Source organism: Bos indicus x Bos taurus, chromosome 3 (genome assembly GCF_003369695.1).
Source record: "Bos indicus x Bos taurus breed Angus x Brahman F1 hybrid chromosome 3, Bos_hybrid_MaternalHap_v2.0, whole genome shotgun sequence".
Taxonomy (NCBI): domain Eukaryota; kingdom Metazoa; phylum Chordata; class Mammalia; order Artiodactyla; family Bovidae; genus Bos; species Bos indicus x Bos taurus.
Window position 1 is genome coordinate 110,958,415 of NC_040078.1, and position 17,002 is coordinate 110,975,416.

At 49.8% G+C, this 17,002-nt stretch overlaps 1 protein-coding gene across 2 annotated transcripts; it reads left to right on the forward strand.

Moving 5' to 3' along the window:
- Nucleotides 1-6,337: 6,337 nt before the first annotated feature.
- Nucleotides 6,338-10,634, forward strand: SMIM12 (small integral membrane protein 12). Of its 2 annotated transcripts, none has more exons than XM_027537909.1 (2): nucleotides 6,338-6,446; nucleotides 9,702-10,634. In XM_027537909.1, exon 2 carries the CDS (start codon nucleotides 9,707-9,709, stop codon nucleotides 9,983-9,985), a length of 279 nt encoding a protein of 92 aa, XP_027393710.1. In that variant the 5' UTR covers nucleotides 6,338-6,446; nucleotides 9,702-9,706; the 3' UTR covers nucleotides 9,986-10,634. The 2 variants fall into 2 exon arrangements, with proteins under 2 accessions (XP_027393710.1, XP_027393711.1); XM_027537910.1 differs by lacking the exon at nucleotides 6,338-6,446 and adding an exon at nucleotides 9,521-9,620.
- Nucleotides 10,635-17,002: the final 6,368 nt, after the last annotated feature.

The window sequence follows — 17,002 nt, forward strand, 5'->3', positions numbered from 1 at the left end:
GCAGTTACATTATAAGGATGAGTGCTGGAGAGATGACTAGGTATTAGCCCCTGAAAGAGGGCTCTGAAGAACATACAAGATCAGAGAACATCTCTGCAGAAGCCTGGAGGAGAAAGAGGCATTGGGAGTGCAGAGGCTTGATCATGCTGGGCTTTTGGGTCAATTTGAGGAAGGTGGGCCTGGGTCCTGAGGGCCATGGGGAGCCATGGAAGGGTTTTGAACAGGAGAGTGACATGAGCAGATATTTTACAGGCTGGTTTGGAAGACCACCTGAAAAGCAAGAGGTCCTCTATACACTGGGAGGTGAAGAGGGCTCCTGTGCAAGACAAAGTGAATAGAATCTTTGCCCTTGGATAAGTTTTTGACAAATGAGGTGATTCTGATGCTGGCCAGGTTTGGGAACACTAAAATTGTTTGGTTCTCTCAAGTTTCATCTAGAACTGCTCATAAGTCTGTTAACCCCAGACTTGCCAAGAGAGACATTGGCTGAGTGACTTTATCATCCTGAGGTTCGAAAGTGGGGACCTGGGTGAAGTTTGAACTAGACAACACTCAAAGCAATCATATGAGGCAGGTGTTGTTATCAACTCCAATTTACAGATGAAAAAACTGAGGCTTGGAGAGGTTCAACAACTTACCCCAAATCATGAAGCCAGGAAATGGCTGAGTCTAAGTTTACCCCTCTACATTATACAGCTTTTTATGAGTCTGCATGTTTTCCCAGAAACTAGGCCAGGCTTGCTGGGACCAAGAGGTATATGGGAGTGGATGGCAGAGGACAGGCAGCATCTGAGACTGTGCAGGCTCCCACTGCAGACGTGGTGTCTAAAACCTCCCTGTGTGGGGCCGATGGAGGGGCTGACGGGGGCAGTCTCCTTAGGGTGTTGTGGCCCAGGTTGTTGTGCTGGGCTCCATGGGCATGTGAAGGATTAGATCCAGTCCCTGAGTTGCTCCTGTCTGGCTTAGCGAGTCACATAAACACAAAGTTATGGCACAGTTCAGTTCAGTTCAGTTGCTCAGTCGTGTCCGACTGTTTGGGACCCCATGAATCGCAGCACGCCAGGCCTCCCTGTCCATCACCAAGTCCCGGAGTTCACTCAGACTCACGTCCATCGAGTCAGTGATGCCATCCAGCCATCTCATCCTCTGTCGTCCCCTTCTCCTCCTGCCCCCAATCCCTCCCAGCATCAGAGTCTTTTCCAATGAGTCAACTCTCTCATGAGGTGGCCAAAGTACTGGAGTTTCAGCTTCAGCATCATTCTTTCCAAAGAAATCCCAGGGCTGATCTCCTTCAGAATGGACTGGTTGGATCTCTTTGCAGTTCAAGGGACTCTCAAGAGTCTTCTCCAACACCACAGTTCAAAAGCATCAATTCTTCAGCGCTCAGCCTTCTTCACAGTCCAACTCTCACATCCATACATGACCACAGGAAAAACCATAGCCTTGACTAGACGGACCTTTGTTGGCAAAGTAATGTCTCTGCTTTTGAATATGCTATCTAGATTGGTCATAACTTTCCTTCCAAGGAGTAAGCGTCTTTTAAAAAATTTCATGGCTGCAGTCACCATCTGCAGTGATTTTGGAGCCCAGAAAAATAAAGTTTGACACTGTTTCCACTGTTTCCCCATCTATTTCCCATGAAGTGATGGGACCGGATGCCATGATCTTCATTTTCTGAATGTTGAGCTTTAAGCCAACTTTTTCACTCCCCACTTTCACTTTCATCAAGAGGCTTTTGAGTTCCTCTTCACTTTCTGCCATAAGGGTGGTGTCATCTGCATATCTGAGGTTATTGATATTTCTCCCTGCAATCTTGATTCCAGCTTGTGCTTCTTCCAGTCCAGCGTTTCTCATGATGTACTCTGCATATAAGTTAAATAAGCAGGGTGACAATACACAAAGGGAGGCGTATTCACCCAGGGGGCTGAAGAGACCAGAGGAGGGAGCCTCTAACAGCCAGCAAGTCTGGGAAAGCTTTCTGCAAGAGAGGCCTTTTGAACTGGGTCTTGCATGATGAATTAAGAGTTTTGCAGTCAGGGATGAAAAGGGAAGACATTCATTTCAGGCAAACGAACCCACTTGGGCAAAGTCATGGAACAGTACGTGTGTAGTAGATGATGGGAAGAGCAGAGACTGAGAGAGGTGACAGGCAGGACGGGGGTAGAGAAGAAATAAAGGAGGTGTGGCTGGAAGGGACCCATGAGTGTAAGCTGGAGATGTCATGGTTTTATTTAGGCGTTTGAAAGAAATGGACTGAAGGAGACAATGGAAGGCAGGGAGATCACTGAAGGAGTTGCCAAGGTGGTCCAGGTAAGGGATGATGTTGAATTTGAGAGACACTGAGGAGGCCTAGGTGCCGTAAACTGGATCTGGGGACTAATGCAAAGATGAAGAGGCCTTGAAAATGTCAGTCAAGTTTTTGGCTTACTAAATAATGCCATAAATGGACATAGGACATTGCAGAAGGAGGCCTGAATTTGAGGAACACTAAAAATAAAGTGAAAGCAAAACATATGGGTGACCAATTACCAAGCACTTAGGAGGAGCTGAAAGTGAAGTGTGTGAAAGTGTGTAAGTTGCTCAGTCGTGTCTGATTCTTTGTGACCCCATGGACATGGAATTCTACAGGCCAGAGTACTGGAGTGGGTAGCCTTTCCCTTCTCCAGGGGATCTTCCCAACCCAGGGATTTTTTTTTTTTTTTATTAAGATTTTTTTTTTTTTTTGGAAGTGGACCAATTTTAAAGTTTTCATTGAATTTGTTACAATGCTGTTTCTGTTTTGTTTTGTTTTTTTCCCGATTTTTTGACCGAGAGCATGTGTGATCTTAGCTCCCAATCAGGAATCGAAAGTGCACATGGCACCCCTCCCCCCTCATCCCCGAAGGTGAAATCTTAACCACTAGACTAACAGGAAAGTGTCTCTTTGTCATTTTTTTTAAAACACTGGGTGAACAGATTTTCTGAGATTAGCAGGCAGCAGGGCCAGCATTTGAATCTACAACTCTCTGATTCCTAAGTCTGTGTCCTGGAGCCCCACTCAGTTCTCAGGCAACAGAACTGCTCGCCAGCACTTGAGACTCAAGGTTCCTCTGGGGAATCTTCCCTGATTCTTCCTGGGGATCCTTCTCTGTGCTGCTTGTGCACACTCCTGTCATCACATTTTGCACCCTCTCTCGACATTTCCTAGACCCTTCTGCTTCCACATTAGACAACTCCTGAGGGAAAAGATGGTCCCAGCTATTTTTGCATCCCCAATGCCTAGCACATGTTAATTGGCTGACAGAAAGCTAGTTAATGTAGGCAATTCTGTTCCCTTCTCTGTTGTTGTTGTTCAGCACTAAGTCACGTCCAGCTCTTTGCAACCCCCTGAACTTCAGCACACCAGGTTCCTCTGTCCTCCACTATTTCCCAAAGTTTGCTCAAACTCATGTCCATGGAGTCAACAGTGCTATCCAACCATCTCATCCTCTTTCACCCCCTTCTCTTCCTGCCTTCAATCTTTCCCAGCATCAAGGTCTTTTCCAATGAGTCAGTTCTTCATATCAGGTGGCCAAAGTATTGGGAGTTTCAGCTTCAGCATCAGTCCTTCCAATGAATATCAGGATTGATTTCCTTTAGGATGGACTGGTTGGATCTCCTTGCTGTCCAAGGGACTCTCAAGAGTCATTTCCATCACCACAATTCAAAAGCATCAATTCTTCAGCACTCGGCTTTCTTCATGGTCCAACTCTTACATACATACATGACTACTGGAAAAAACCATAGCTTTGACTAGACGAACCTTTGTTGGCAAAGTGATATCTCTGCTTTTTAATATGCTGTCTAGGTTTGTCATAGCTTTCTTCTCTCTACATATTCAATTAGTGAACACTTTATGCTAATAGTGGTTTCCTATACATTTCTTTTTCAAATACTTATTTACTTGGCTGTTCTGGGTCTTAGTTGCAGCATGGGATCTTTGATCATCATTGTAGCTTTAGGGATCTTTCAGTTGCAGCATCTGGGAGCTAGTTCCCTGACCAGGGATCAAACCTGGGCCCCCTGCATAGGGAGCACAGAGTCTTGGCCACAGCACCACCAGGGAAGTCCCTGGTTTCCTACACCTTTCTTTATCAGTTCCTTTTTCTCCTCCTCCATTGTCAGAACTTAGCATTGAGATCTTTGAGATTGTACAGGAAGGGGATCTAACCTGATAATGCAATCTAGGAGGCTTCCTACCAAGGTGTCCTTTAAGCTTGAAAAACAAGCCAGAGCTCCTTTGGTAAAGAAAGGTGGGAAGGGCAATCCAGGTAGATGAAAAAGTGTAAATAAAGGGCATGGAGGTGTGAAACAATGGTCTCTATTGGGGGAAGAGGAGGGGTTAATATGTGTTACTGCTGCATCACATGGGTGGTGACGCAGAGCTAGTTGGGGTGTTATGAAGCCTACACTCTGGTGTTTTTTTCTTCTTCTTCTATACACTATAAAATAAACATCTGTACAGGGTGCAGTCGGGACACAGAGGAGGGAGTGAATACTTGCACCTGGGGGGCCAAGTAAGACTTAGGTGTTGCTGCTGCTGCTGCTAAGTCGATTCAGTCGTGTCCGACTCTGTGCGACCCCAGAGACGGCAGCCCACCAGGCTCCCCCGTCCCTGGGATTCTCCAGGCAAGAACACTGGAGTGGGTTGCCATTTCCTTCTCCAATGCATGAAAGTGAAAAGTGAAAGTGAAGTCACGCAGTCGTGTCTGACTCTTAGCGACCCCATGGACTGCAGCCTACCAGGCTCCTCCGTCCATGGGATTCTCCAGGCAAGAGTACTGGAGTGGGGTGCCAGGCCAAGTAAGACTTAGGTGTTACTGTATTTTAATTATTTGTATGAGAGAAGAGTGAAGAAGTTGGCTTAAAGCTCAACATTCAGAAAACTAAGATCATGGCATCTGGTTCCATCACTTCATGGCAAATAGATGAGGAAACAGTGGAAACAGTGGCTGACTTTATTTTTTTGGGCTCCAAAATCACTGCAGATGGTGCCTGCAGCCATGAAATTAAAAGACGTTTACTCCTTGGTAGGAAAGTTATGACCAACCTAGACAGCATGTTAAAAAGCAGAGATATTACTTTGCCAGCAAAGGTCCCTGTGGTCAAGGCTATGGTTTTTTCCAGTAGTCATGTATGGAGGTGAGAGTTGGACTACAAAGAAAGCTGAACGCCCCGAAAAATTGATGCTTTTGAACTGTGGTGTTGGAGAAGACTCTTGAGAGTCCCTTGGACTGCAAGGAGATCCAACCAGTTCATCCTAAAGCAGATCAGTCCTGAGTGTTCATTGGAAGGATTGATGTTTAAGCTGAAACGCCAATACTTTGGCCACCTGATGCCAAGAGCTGACTCATTTGAAAAGACCCTGATGCTGGGACGGATTGGGGGCAGGAGGAGAAGGTGACGACAGAGGATGAGATGGTTGGATGGCATCACCGACTCAATGGAGATGAGTTTGAGTAAACTCCAGGAGTTGGTGATGGACAGGGAGGCCTGGCGTTCTGTGGTCCATGGGGTCGCGAAGAGTCGGACACGACTGAGCGACGGAACTGAACTGATACTAACGGTAGTGTCATTTATTCCCCTGCTTGCGATGTGCCAGCAGAGCACTTTGCATACATTATCTCATCAACTCTCACAACATCCTGTGAAATGGGTGTTATTACGTCTATGCATAAGACGGAAAGGAGGCTCAGTCACACGGCTGAATGTCACACATTTCCCAATGTCACACGGCTAGAAAGCTAGCCCAGATCGGAATAGTTTTTTAAGAGTTCTAGATTTTACTCTGCTGAACCCTTCTTGAGGTCAAGGGTCATGTTTTTTATTTTTCTGTGCCCAGACCAAAGTCTTAGGAGCCGCCTAGTCAACATCACGGAGAAGGCGACGGCACCCCACTCTAGTACTCTTGCCTGGAGAATCCCATGGACGGAGGAGCCCGGTGGGCTGCAGTCCATGGGGTCGCTCAGAGTCGGACAGGACTGAGCGACTTCACCTTCACTTTTCACTTTCATGCACTGGAGAAAGAAATGGCAACCCACTCCAGTATTCTTGCCTGGAGAATCCCAGGGACGGGGGAGCCTGGTGGGCTGCCGTCTATGGGGTCGCACAGAGTCGGACACGACTGAAGCAACTTAGCAGCAGTCAACATCAGTTGAATCCTTTCTCCAACCGAAAGCCCGTGGTGACGTCACTGAGAAACCTCCCGGCCGGAAGGCGACGCTCTACGCATCTCAGCTCAGCGCGGCCGGCTGCGGGCGCCTAGCTTCCCCAGTCCTTGCAGCCAATCCCTGCGCTCCGAGGGAGCCGGAGCCAGTGGGCGGGTCCCGGGGCTAGGCCCCGCGGGCCGCTGGGAGAGGCGGTGTCTGGGCTCCAGGAGCTCGGCTGGAGGGCGGGGTCCGGACGGTGGTGTGCGGACTTTCGCGCAGGTGAGCACGCGTCCCGGCAGGCGGTCCCTCTTCCGGAGCTGCTGCTGGGCCGCCCGTAGCTGTGGTGACGCCTCGTGGCCTTGACCTCTGAGTTAGGGGAGGGGTAATGCCTAGCTTTGGCTCTGGCCCTGACGAGGCCTGAGAAGAAGAGATGGCCCCTCTCTCATCCCCGGGCTCGGCGTGAGCGTCTGAGCGCCCTGCGAACACTTAGCGGTCAGGGCTTCTCGGTCTTAGGCACGTGGGTGAGGACGGACCCGACGAGGTCAGACAGGTGGGACAGGGGCCGGGCCCGGGCAACCCAGAGAAGGGCGAAGGGCAGACCCTTGGACCCTGACCTCCTTGCGCTCTCATCCCTGGACCGGTCTCAGTGAAGGTCAGGGTTGATTTTTCCACCCAGTCTGGTCTCCTTTGCCCTTGTTAACGGTTTTCAAATCTCCTGACTGCAGTTTCTCATCTCACTGGGCCTCCAGGACCCCCGGCACAAGGGCAGGTTTCCCCTGCTACCCGTTTGACCTTTTCTTGCTCAGACTTCCTCCGTGCGGGGCTGGAAATAGGCCTAGCGGTATTTGCCAGACACTTTGGCCTCTCGTTTTGACCTCTTAGGGATGACTTGTTAGAGTATCTAGAGTATCTAGAACATGCTGTGTTCCTGCCGCCTTTTAAGGGCGGGTGGTTGAATGACTGCAGTGGTTTTACACAAGCCAGTTGCTCATTCATTCAACAGACTTCCTCAGCATTTAATGCCGGACGGAGGGGGAAGGTTGGGAGATGGATAGGCCACACTGGGAACGCACAAACCTCTGCCTTGCCCTTTTGGACCGCAAAGTGTTTTGAGAAATGCGCACAAATGGGATAGGCCAGCCCAATGTGCGACACAGACAAAGTGGTTCTAAATGTTGACTAAATGAATAGATTAAGTTATTTGGGGATGATTAGAATGTGAACCACAGAGGGAGACCTTGGGCTGCATATGAGAGAGAAAAACATGGTGGACTCATGCTTCATATATTTTAAGACAAATTGGTGACCTGTGCTGAGAGTTGCTGTTGAGGGAAAGTGTTTACTCACAGAGGACTTGCTTACAAGATAGGAAAGAAAATGAAGACGTATTAGGTTTGAGATTCTTCAAGGGTGACTTATCATTTCACAAATCTCAGAGTGTATCACAAATCTCAGAGTTTTCAAAAAGAGAAGCTCTTCTAGGTAATGAAGTGCCAAGTTGATGGGGAAGAACTACAGGAAGCTCTCTTCAAGACCAGGATTTGGACAGAAGCCAGTCCATGGGGTCACAAAGAGGCGGACAGGACTGCGTGGAGCGAACTGTGTGCTCACACACACACCTATTTGCAGGGTGTTCTTTCCAGTTGAAGGAACATAGGTGTTGAAGATGGAGAGGCCTGGGTTCCAATTAGTGGCTTTGTCATTTCTGGTGATCTTGGGCCAGTTAAGGTTATGTTCCTGAGCCTTTGTGGCCTTCAACAACAATCTGGACTAGTAATGCCTTCCTCATAGAGGCGATCTTCCCCTGTGAAGGTCAGGTGACGACCGCTGTGTGAATTGTCTGGCATAGTGCCTGGTGCTAAGACAGGGACTCAGCGCAACCTCAGAGCTGCTCTGGCAGTTTTTCCCCCAGTGATGGTCCGTTACAATCTTGGGTCCACAAAATGCTGGGATTCCTCCAAAGAGAACTGGAACCAAGGAGAGAGGGAGAGAGTCATCTGAGCTTTGGTGAGGCAGACCAGAGACAGCCGAGCTGGGGAAACACCTACAGGGGTACAAAAGGAGTGATATTTCAGGTGAGACTTTTGGGCACGTGGCTTAATCCTCTGGTAATGCCATCTATCACAGAGTGGCCGTGTGTTTTAGAGAAGATGGAATATATAGAGCGCTCACCCCAAGCTCTGGCACTTGGTGCACAATAAATAAACATGATTATCACTATCATGATAATTGTGCGGCGTCCTCGATAATTGTTAATAATAATCATTTGAGACTGAACGGCCATTAGAGTGACCCACTCTGTGTGTTTTTACATTCTTCTGGTGTTGTCTTCATTTCTGGAAACTCTAGGGCCATGGCTTGTACAGTGTTGTGTTTTGTTTTATGGAAAAAAAAAGTGAAAGTGTTAGTCACTCAGTAGTGTCTGACTCTTTGTAACTCCATGGACTGTAGCCTGCTAGGGTCCTCTGTCCATGGACTTCTTCATGCAAGAATACTGGAGTGGGTTGCCATTTCCTTCTCCAGGGGATCTTCCTGGCCCAGGGATCGAACCCACGTCTCCTGCATTGGCAGGCAGATTCTTTATCAACTGCTATTTATTTGGCTGTGTGCTGCCTCAGTTGTGGCAAGCAGAATCTCTAGTTGGTGGCATTTGAACTCTTAGTTGCCGCCTGTGGGATCTAGTTCCCTGACCAGGAAGCGTACCCAGGCCCCATCCACTGGGAGCGTGGAGTCTTAACCACTGGATCACCAGGGAAGTTCTGTACAGTGGCTTTTTCTTTTTTTAAAAAAGCATAGAATTTTCACTTTCAAGTTCTAGTGTGTCCAGAGAATGTATAATGGGTTGGTGATATTTTTAAGAGATTATTATGTAAATATGAGGATATGGCTTTGGTTGAAGAGAGTGTATTTTGAAAGGGGTTTGGCCAGCAGATTTGTAGAGGTTCGTCTAGTCAGGAAAGTCAGGTTCAGAATAGGAAAAAACCGTTATCTCTTTACCTAAAATCCAGACTGGTTGGGTAATGGATTTGGCTGCCTAAACATGCTCCTCCTTCTTTACGTGGGTCAAAGGACAAGAGACTCACTGTGGGATTGTGTGCGGTGGGGAAGGGGTGGCTAGCTCTGCTGATGGAGAAACTGTATAGAGCAAAGGAAGGCTCTTACCGACTCTTGAAATGTTGGCAGACTGTGCAGGGAGGACCTGGGGTCACCGGCAGGCTTGAAGCTTTATTAGGTAAGGCTCAGAAGGTCTCTTGTGGGGAACACTGCCATACATGGTTGCGTAACTGTCAAAGAGTGTAGTCCATAAAATAGACTCTCACCCTCTTCCCTAACAGTGGGATCTTCTGACCTTGCCTAGATTGTTTCAGGGACCCCACTGTTGCATAAAGCGGGGTGCCCTCTTGCGTTGCTCTGCACGGGGTGGATGCTCAGTACGTCGTGCCAGGCCGCCTGGTAAGCGGAGCACCGCGGTGGGTTATCCGTGCCTGGTGGGGAGGGCGCTCCTCTCCCTAATGGCCTTGTGCTCTCCTGCAGATGCCATGTGGCCTGTGCTTTGGACCGTGGTGCGCACCTATGCTCCGTATGTCACCTTTCCCGTGGCCTTCGTGGTCGGGGCTGTGGGCTACCACCTGGAATGGTTCATCAGGGGGAAGGAGCCACAGCCTGTGGAGGAGGAGAAGAGCATCTCAGAGCGCCGGGAGGACCGCAAGCTGGATGAGCTGCTAGGCAAGGACCACACCCAGGTGGTGAGCCTTAAGGACAAGCTGGAATTTGCTCCTAAAGCCGTCCTGAACAGAAACCGCCCGGAGAAGAACTAATGGAGGACCCAGGGCCCTCTGGGGCCTTCCGCAGGCCATGGCTGGGCCTGCCACCATGTCAACGCAGCCCCAGAACCCACGTCTGATTTGCTTTATTGCTGCTTCTGGCCCCTCCCACCCCCCACAGCCACACACATACTGGCTGCTCTGCTGTGGCGAGGCAGACGCACTGGAAGCGGAGGGGCCAGTGAAGAGGAAGGCCTGGGAGGGTTCCGGCCTGAAGGTCCTGAAGGTTGGCCACGACTGCTGGGGCTTCTGCACTGCTGGGTGCACCACTGGGGGCAGAGTTATGAAACGAACACTGGCTGTCAGTCCCGGGGGGAGGCAGTTTGGCCTCAAGTGGGAGTGGCTGGGATTGGGGTGGTGGGGTACCTCATGCCTAGTTCCGGTTTGCACTGTCAAGAGTTGACAGATCTACCTGGCTCTCTTAACTAGCTTGCCCTGCCCTTTGTGCTCATTCTCCCTGAAATCCTGTCCTGGCAGCTCAGGGAGGGGATTCCCCTGGGAAGGAACGCCGTTTTCTGTTCTTGGGAGCCCAGACTGTTCGCCTCGGGGCAGGTGAAGTAGCTTGAAAACAGTCACCATCTTTCACCCCCGCTCCCCATTACTGTGTAGTGCAAAACTTGATTAAAGTGGCGTCTGAGAACCATTTTGATCTATCTTCCAGGTGGTGTTTGGGGTCTCCTTAGGAGTTATGTAAGTGCAGACATCTCCAGGTAGGATAACATTGGCCTTTAACTAAGGACTTCAGGGCCCTGGAGCCTTGTTTTACTAGTGTGATTGCATTGGATCCTGGAGACGGTGAGTCCTAGAGGCACAGGTTCCCATGGGCCTTTTTATCGTGATAACAAGAGGCTTATAGACTTTCAAAGTCTAAATTAGAGTAGACTAGGGAGCTTGACAATTAACATCAAATTTTCCAACTTCATACTCATATGCACACATAAAAAGTAGAATATATACATAATATTTGGTAGGGGGTTTGAAAAATGGTTACCCACACTCCGAGATCTCTAGTACAGATAAAAAGGTAACATTTTGATATTTTCACTAATTCTTGGCCTAGTTGATTTTAGTTACTTACCATTACTGAACATGTAATTTTATATTCTCTTTTTACATAGTATTTCATATCAGAATCACTTTTCCATCTTATCACATGGTCTTCATAATCCTAATTTTTTTCAGTTGCCCATCAAGTGGGACTATAGCTTAGTTTGTTTTTTAACTGTTTCCTGGACATTTGGGTTGTTTCTGATTGTTCACTCAGAAATACTGCCAAGAGTGTCTTATATGAGACTTTTCCTGCATTTTGGAATACAGGAAATGGGTGGGAACAGTAAATGGCGTTCTGGATGAAGTGGAATGATTAATTTAAGGGTCTTAATGCATAATAACTGAACGTCTGTCCTGAAGCGCAGTTGGAGCTTATACTAAATGCTGCCACTAAGGACGTTGCCAGTGAGGTTGGAGAGGGTGAGAGCAGAGAGCAGACCTGTTGCCTCATGAAGTCAGTTGACCTTCACCCTGAGTGAGCAAAGGCAAGTAGTGTGTTTGATGAAGAATGAACTACCTTAAAAGGGGGAGGGCGTTTGCCCTGCTTCTTACCTCAGGATTGAGGCCTGATGGTGTTACCAGGTGGGTGAAGGTAGAACTGAACAGGCGAGCTTCTGGCTGTGGCGTGGGGGGACCGGGGGATACAAAGGATGCTCGCCAGAGAAGGAGGGGCAAGTCAAGTCAGTGGCTTCCCCCTCAGTGGCCGAAGCCTGGTGGGAATGTTGAGGTGAACTGCTGCTGTTTCTCAGGGAGTAAATTTGGTGGGGAACGTGGGGTAGCAGCATCTGCTACTGATGAGGTTTCTGGTTCTGAAAGGATGTGCTGGGATCAGTTTGGTTATGGGCTGGGGCTGACGCGGGCCTCATCAGCGCGCCAGTGCTGCCCCCCTGTGGCAGTCTCGAGTGCCACCAAGCCTGGGATCCCTTCACGGGAGCAGCACTCAGGCCCACAGGGGTCAGTGAGGTGTCTTAAATGACAGGCGCTGGAAAGCACGGGCCTGCCTGAAGGGGGCAGTGGCTGTGCAGCTTCTTCCAGTTTGTGCTTTTGGCCAGAGATAGCAGATTTTTATCTTTTTTTTTTTTCCCCTAAAAAGATACTAGAAATTCAGATTTTTGTGATTTTTTTTTTTTGGCATGGAAACTTCTGATTTTCAAATGTTGACAGTTTATTTTTTAAAACAATTCTAAGTATGCTCACATACCCATAGGGTTAATTTGACCTGGCGGCTGCCAGTTTGCCACCTGTCAAGCTGCCCCTCGCGTTCTAATGAAATCTGAGAGAGGACCTTTAAGGACAACTGTGGCAAACATGAGATCCCTCGAAACACTTCTGGGCATCTTGCACATACGTAGTTTAATATCAGCCTAAGCAAAACATCGGACGACAGAAACCATAACAGAAGTAACACCAAAAACATTTTCCCACGGATGAGGACGTTTCTGGGTTTCCAGATGTTTTAGAATAACCCTGCCAGCCCTGCCGGCCCTCCTCCCAGTGCCTGGCAGAGGAAGCCCTGTCCTTGGAAATCCGAGTTGCTCCCTTCTTCTAGTCTCACTTTGTGCCCCCTTTAAGTAATTTCATTTCGGAGGGCTTGCTCTCACTGAATTTCTGCTGTAGCAAGTCTATCAATATTCCCAGCTGGCTGTTGTTTCCCACAGGCTGGCTGAGCTCTCCTGCTGCTGTGGGGCCCTGAGATAGCGCCTGCTTTCTTGCCTCCGCTCAGGTAATGTTAGGCAGCAGGGTGGTGTTTTTTTTTTTGATGTGGACCATTTTTAAAGTCATTTTTGGAATGTGTTACAATATTACTTCTGTTTTACTTGTTTTTTTGCCCATGAGGCATGTGGGATCTTAGCACCTGACCAGGGATCGAACCCACTCCTCCTACGTTGGAAGGGGAAGTCTTAACCACTAGACTACTAGGGAAGTCCCAAGCAGCAGGCTTTCCGTGGATTTGGCAAAGGTCGGCCAGACTTGCTGGGACCAACCAGGGCACAGCCTGGTTTTCTCCCACACTTTCTGATTCCCTGAAACATACTGGTAGCAGATGTCCCTGGGGTTTGCCTCCCCACCCCGGTAATAGTGGTGGCTTTGTTGCTATTTAGTCACTGGTTATGTCTGACTCTGCGGCTCCGTGAATTGTATCCTGCCAGGCTCCTTTGTCCGTGGGATTTTTCAGGCAAGGATGTTGTGAGTGGGTAGCCATTTCCTTCTTCAGGTGGTCTTCCCAACCCAGGGCTCGAACCTGCGCTTCCTGCAGTGGCAGGCGGCTTCTTTACTGCTGGGCCACCAGGGGAGCCCAGTGCTGGCCTTGGAGCAGCATTGCCCTGTCTGAGCATGTCAGGGCTCACTGCTCTGCCCTCAGGGGCCTGGTGTCTGGTGCTTTTCCACTCCCTCTCTTGCCTTTCCTGTGCCTGTTGCTGTGTTAGTGCAAGTCAGCTGGGCAGCTGCCAGGACAAGCCAGCCGGGGGCCCTCTGACCCTTGTCAGCTTGCCAGGGCCCAGGCTGATGAGGCTGTCAGCTGAGCGAAGCACCGTGAGATTAGACTCCCCAGAGTCACTTGGGAACCGGGCAGTGAAAACGAAGAGGCTTGCTCGTGTCTTATCTTACTTTTCCTTTTCCCCTCTGGCACGGGTCTCTGGGCACTTGTAGAATGGTGAACCAGGGCTGTGTGGCACAGTGAAAATAAAGTGGATCCTGAGTTCGGCAGATGTGTGATACTGCCTCAACTGCTAACTGAGTGATGTAGCCTTTCTCAACTTCAGGTGTCAGTTTTCTGGTAAACAGGAATAAGAATACCTATTTTTGCTGGGTTATTGCAAAGCTAAGATATCATATGTAAAGTTCTTAGCAGAGCCCATGGCAGTAGGTAGGTGCTCAGTAAATGTTGGCTGCTTTAGTTTTTTCGCAAGAAAAAGAGTTCCGTGTATCCTTGTGGTCCTGGTGAGCTGCGATCAGGAGGAGAGAGCAAGCAACTGTGGCTGGGAGAGTGATCCTGCGACCCACCCTCATAGGTCTGCTGGTCCAGAGCTTCTTGGGGAGTGTTTCACAGGAGGGACTGCCTTATCCCAGAACCAGGCTGCCTAGGGAAGTGCAGGCTTCGACCTGTGTTGCCAAGTAGTAGTCATATGGGTGCTGTCTCAAGGTCAGAGACGAGCAGTGGGGAGCAAGGTGTGGGGGAGCACCCGAGAGTGTTGCCCTCAGGATGGCTGGAACAGGGAGCCTTGGACCTGGAGGCACGAGAGCGGTGCGACCTCCACCCCGGCTGGCCTTGGAAGGATGGGGATACCGCTGTCCTCCCTGTTGTGTAAAAAGAGTGAGAAGCCAGCTTAGAGCTTCAGAAACACGCAAGTGCTGTTGTATCCCGGTAAAGTCCCCCTTTTATCGAATTGGGACGGCAGCCAGTCTGATAATGGAATAGACAGACATAAATGCTCCTCTGTGCTTTTCCTGAACAGTCTCTCCAAAGTCTGCTAAGGAGAAGTCACGGGGAATCAGCTTTAAGAGTAAAGAGGCGTTATTAATAATTAGTATGTGTCGTTTTGCTTCCTGTCCCATGGGTACCTTGATGTACTTCAGTCAGTTCAGTCGCTCCGTTGTATTCGACTCTTTGCAACCCCATGGACCGCAGCACACCAGGCCTCCCTGTCCCTCACCAACTCCCGGAGTTCACTCAAGCTCATGTCCATTGAGTCGGTGATGCCATCCAGCTATCTCATCGTCTGTATGTACGTAAAAGCTGTTTATTCCTTTTGAGTTAAGTTTGTTAACTTTAGTTATCTGTTTATCAAATCCTTCTTAGTGCAGATATAAGCCTTGGCTTTGTTTTTTGTTTAAAAATTCCAAATGGGTCCTCCACATATTTTTGATATTTTTAAACATGTTTACTGGAGTCCCAGAAAGGGCAGTTCTTTTCTCTGGAAGAGTCAAGTCCTTCGTGTCCTTAGGCCTGTATCCACTGCCCCTATTCCACTTCCAGCCCCGGCTCCACTGTCCATTTCTGTCTGGTTCCGGGCCTGAGCTGCTTAGCGCAGCGGGAGGATTGTATGTGACCATGTGGCCTGGCCGTCCCCTTGTATGGTTTCAGAGGCAACCTTCAAGGTGACTTCTTTTATTTTTTTATATAAACCAGCCTCCTCAGCCCATCCCTGCATCCCTCTTGACCCTTGCTGCTTGCTTTCTGCCTCCACCACTACAGTGCTGAAGCCAGTTTGGCTAAAAGCCTTTGTGATTGCAAGTCTGGTGTCCATTCCTAGCCATACTGACGCTTTGCAGTGTCCGGCACGCGTCGTGGAATTCTGTCTCAATACCACCACCTCCGTTTCCTTTCCCGGCTGTCTCTTCTGCCATTGCCGCCTCCTGTGCTCCTAAGTATGAGTGTTCCTCCAGCTTCATCCATGTTTGTTTTCTTGTCGGACAGCTTCAGCCTCACCTGTGCCTTCAGCCACCTGCTGATCTACCTTGAAGACTCCCAGATGTCTGTCTCAAGTTGTGAGTTTCACCCCCCAGGCTCCAGATCATTCTCCGAAACAGCTCACTATGTATCTCTGTGTCTTGATTTTTGTGATGGTTCAAGGTGTTGACGTGGGTTTGCAGCTTAACTGTGTAATCTAGTCGTGTGACCAGGGAAGTCACTTCAGCTTTCCTAAGCAGCCTCGGTACAGTGGGGATGAAGATGGAGTGTTTGTGAAACACCAGCGCAGTGTTCAGCGTAGATTCTGTCTCCTTTCTCCTGTTGCTCAGCTGGGTTCTGACCCTCCCGCCCCATCCCGTCCCCACCCACCTGGCGGGTGGGGAAGAAGAGAAACATGGCAGTTTCTCTCCTTCTTCTGTTTTCTCCATCTCGTTTCCCTGCCCTCATCACCTCTGGCCTAAACGTTTGGTCTCTTCCTGAAAATTCTTCCCATTCCTACCAGCATTTTCTCTCTCAAACACATCTCTGATGAGGTCACTCCTCAAAGACCTCCATGGCTTCTCTCACCTGAGCCCCATGTGCGCCACGCACGTCCTTTCGCCGTCTTGCCCCCGCCTCCCTCGCACCATCCCCAGGACAGTCTGGCTTGTGCCACCTCCTGACTGTGCTGTGCCCATCTGGATCCTGAGGCCTCTGTCTGCGCTGCGCAGCGGGCCTCCTGGGCTGCCTGGTGAATTCTGATCTACTCCAGGACGGCCCAGGAGTTTGAGCAGAGACTGCCTCTCCGGCCTGGGGTCCGCTCTCCTCCCGCGGCATTTACAAAGGGCATTGGGTTGGTTGTGTGTCTGTTCCCCTAGACTGTGAGTTCCTTGAGGGCAGGGACGAAGCCTTGCACAGAGCCATTTCCAATAAATGTTGAATGACTTCAGAGGCCCCTGAGTGTGATTCTGGGACGGAGCACGTCCTGGGGCTGGGTGTGGAGACGAGCCTCTTGGGAAGACGGAGCGAGGGTCCCAGATGTCTGTCTCTAGTTGTGAATTCCCCCCATCCCCAGCCACTGCCCCTGGCCCCCCAGGTGTGTGCTCTGTGCTGCCTGGCAGTCTTGAGCTCATGGCAGCCGTGTTTCCTATGGCTTTGCCGTGCTGAGGCTGGTAATGTGCTAAAACGGGTGAACGCACTGGCTGAATTTTCCCGGGGGAAGTGGGGCTTGGACAGAGGGCGGGCTTTCCCCACTGGGTAGGACCTGGACCAGCCTAGCCCATGATGAATTTGACCTTGATGACTCTGTAGAGGGGAACAATGTCCTCAGGAAAGCATTCAGGAAACCCTTCGTGTAGTGGTGATCAGAGTCGTGCAGCAGCTCAGCAGGGTGGATGGGAGCCCTCCAAGGCGCCCGCGGGGCCCTGGGTCAGAGCCTGGGGAACTGTAATGCCTTTACCAGCTGGAGCTCGCTCTCAGCCTCTGTGGACCCCTGGGTTGACTCCGAGCAACACAGATGCTGGGAAGGCGTGGGAACGCCTGTGAGCCTGAGGGTACCACTGCTTCTGGAG

Bases quoted from the DNA above. Each gene is read 5' to 3' on its own strand.
- SMIM12 (XM_027537909.1), top strand. From the start codon at position 9,707: ATGTGGCCTGTGCTTTGGACCGTGGTGCGCACCTATGCTCCGTATGTC.